The following is a 2,439-nucleotide window of genomic DNA, read 5'->3' on the forward strand; positions in this document are numbered from 1 at the left end:
TCGCCGAGAGGCTCCGTCGGAGGCGGGCGATGCAATGTGGTCCGAACCAAACCGGCCTCAATTGCATAACCACCGACTCGTCTCCGCCTAGGGCCTCCTGCACGGACTCCACCACAGACTCCAGCGAGGGGAAGTCCGGCAGCAGCGTGACGGGCGAGTGTTTCCTGTGGGCTGCCAAGTAGGCACGCGCAAAGGAGCAGCGAAGCCATTGCAGTTGCTCCTTACTTTTGCAGTTGATCGTGTGTTTGAGAGCCCATTCCAGGTCTTCCGCCACTTCTTCCAACCCTTCATCATTTTGCTCCGCCTGCGAAGCTTGCTCCTTGGAACGCCAGCTCGACACTAGGGGCCTCGTGGAGTCGTGCACCGATTTTTCGAAGGCGCACCTCTCGCAGTCGCATTCGAATCCCCAACTCTTTCGTATGTGCTCCGCCCGCAGGGCGTAGGGCTGCAGCGGCGGGGTGTAGGAGATGGTCACCTCCTCTCCCTTGCTCAGGTGCCGCGCAGCTCGCACGAACATGTAGTCCCCTATAACGATCCAGGTGGCGTTGGGGACGCAGGAGTGGTTGATGAAGGAAGGGGCGAGCCACAGCGCGGAGCTGAGTTTACCTGAATGCTCAAATGCGTTGTTTTCGGCGACCCCTCTGATCCTGTCCACGTCCAGGGTAGCGCTGCTATCTCCGCCGCCGCCGCCACCAAAGTCGTCATCATCATCCATCGTGGCTTCATCCATGATCATCTCATTCGGGCGAAACAAGGCCATGCTGGGAATGACCAGGTCCGGATAAGAACCATTGCTGCCAGCATGAGCACGCGATGCCTGCAAGCTGTAGATCTGCTGCCTGAATCTCCTTGAGTTTCTAGCGCGCTCAATCAACTGCACCAGCAGATCCCCGTCATGAGCAAGAGAGAGTCTCCTTCCTTCCTTGTGAAAGGCGAAGTAAGTACCCTCTTGCTTTTCTCTTGCCACTGCCACTGCTTTGCTGACCAGCAAGAGCTGCCCACACTTCACATCCCGTGTGGCCAGCATTCCGCGGCCCTTGGATCCGCCACCGCCGGCAATCTCAACGGCGACATTGCCAATGAACTCTCCGCACTCAGGAGCCTTTCCCTGCTCCACCTTCTTGCACAGAAGACATAAATTGTAATGCCCTGTGGTGGACTGCTCGTCGCACGCTCTGCTTACACGGAGAGCCTCCATTAGTTCATCTTTCCTTTCAAGACCCAAATCTAGAGCTGCCTGGAAACAGAGCCCAGCTGCTCTGTACTGATGCAAACCCTGCAAGGCCCTGCCTTTTCTGAACATGCTCTTCACGTGGTCCGGCTGTATGTTGAGAGACTTGTTAGCATCCACAACCGCCTTCTCGAAGTGATTAAGCCGAATTCTAGCTTCTGATCTGTTGGAATAAACCAGCAAAAGCTCCTGCCTGACGTTTACGAGCCCATTTGGAGCAGCTTGCATGGAACCACTCGCCTGTGAAGCGCCTGTGATTGCGAGCAATGTAGAGATAGCCTCTGTGTAGAGGGTGACGGATTGCTTCCAGTCTTCCATTTTGAAGGCTGCATTCCCATCAATTCTCAAGCGCTGTGCTTGCTCGATACTAGCTGAATCATTAGAGAGGCTGATCGCCCCCACGGACGCCTCGGCCGGGGAGGTATATTGCAGTACAGGGAGCCTCTCGAAATTAGCTGGATTATCCACACGAATGGTGAAGCCTCCATCTGCAGCAAGCTTCAGGTAAGGCTCTTTTATGGCGACGCGGGAGCCTTTGGGGAACAAGGAGCGAATCCTGGACATGGGCTCGTCCGAGGCTACAGCATTGTAGACTGATAATCTTGCAGCCTTCCCCGCGTCATCCCCCACTATGGTTTGGACCGCCACAAACTTGATGGGCTCAACACAGAGCTCGCCCAGCAATACCCGACCCTTGTGGTGGTTGCCCACTGTGAGTTGGGCGATGGAGATGGGCCGCAGGCCTCTGAGGGGCACAGAGCCTGGGGTGAAAGCCTCCACCACGGTGCTGTCCAAACGTAGACTTCTCTGTCCTCTCTGGACTGAGCTCCGCCTGCTTCGCGTCTGCTCGTGCTGCAGCCAGATCTCGTGCATACGCACCAGACCTTCTTTGTTGAAGCACCGCGAGGCCCTGATCTCTGTTTGCTTCTCCTCCACACTCTGCTCAGACATTTCGAGGTCCTTAGGAAAGCTATTCAGAAAGCCCAACATGGACAAGAAAGACGAACTGATCTGGCTATTGTGTTTCGTATACTGATGTAAATACCGAACCGTGAAGTAGAGGGGAGCGTGATTGGCACGCTCCGTTTCAGGGAATAACCATCTTTTTTTTTGAGAAAGGTATTCTTTTTTTTAATCAATAATAATTATATATATTACCTTTTTTCTTCTTTCTTTTTTGGGGAGAAAGGTAATCTTCATCACCTTTC

General features: G+C 54.2%; 1 protein-coding gene across 1 annotated transcript in view; it reads right to left on the reverse strand.

The window, feature by feature from the left end:
- Positions 1-2,182, reverse strand: part of LOC147633504 (methyltransferase FGSG_00040-like) — a 2,301-nt gene extending 119 nt beyond the window's left edge. The window contains exon 1 of the mRNA XM_086805733.1: positions 1-2,182. This exon is cut by the window's left edge and continues 119 nt beyond it. Coding sequence (XP_086661859.1) covers positions 1-2,182 — 2,182 coding nt within the window.
- Between the last annotated feature and the right edge of the window lie 257 nt (positions 2,183-2,439).

Source organism: Cibotium barometz, chromosome 12 (assembly GCF_041138505.1).
Source record: "Cibotium barometz isolate CiBa-2024 chromosome 12, ASM4113850v1, whole genome shotgun sequence".
NCBI lineage: Eukaryota > Viridiplantae > Streptophyta > Polypodiopsida > Cyatheales > Cibotiaceae > Cibotium > Cibotium barometz.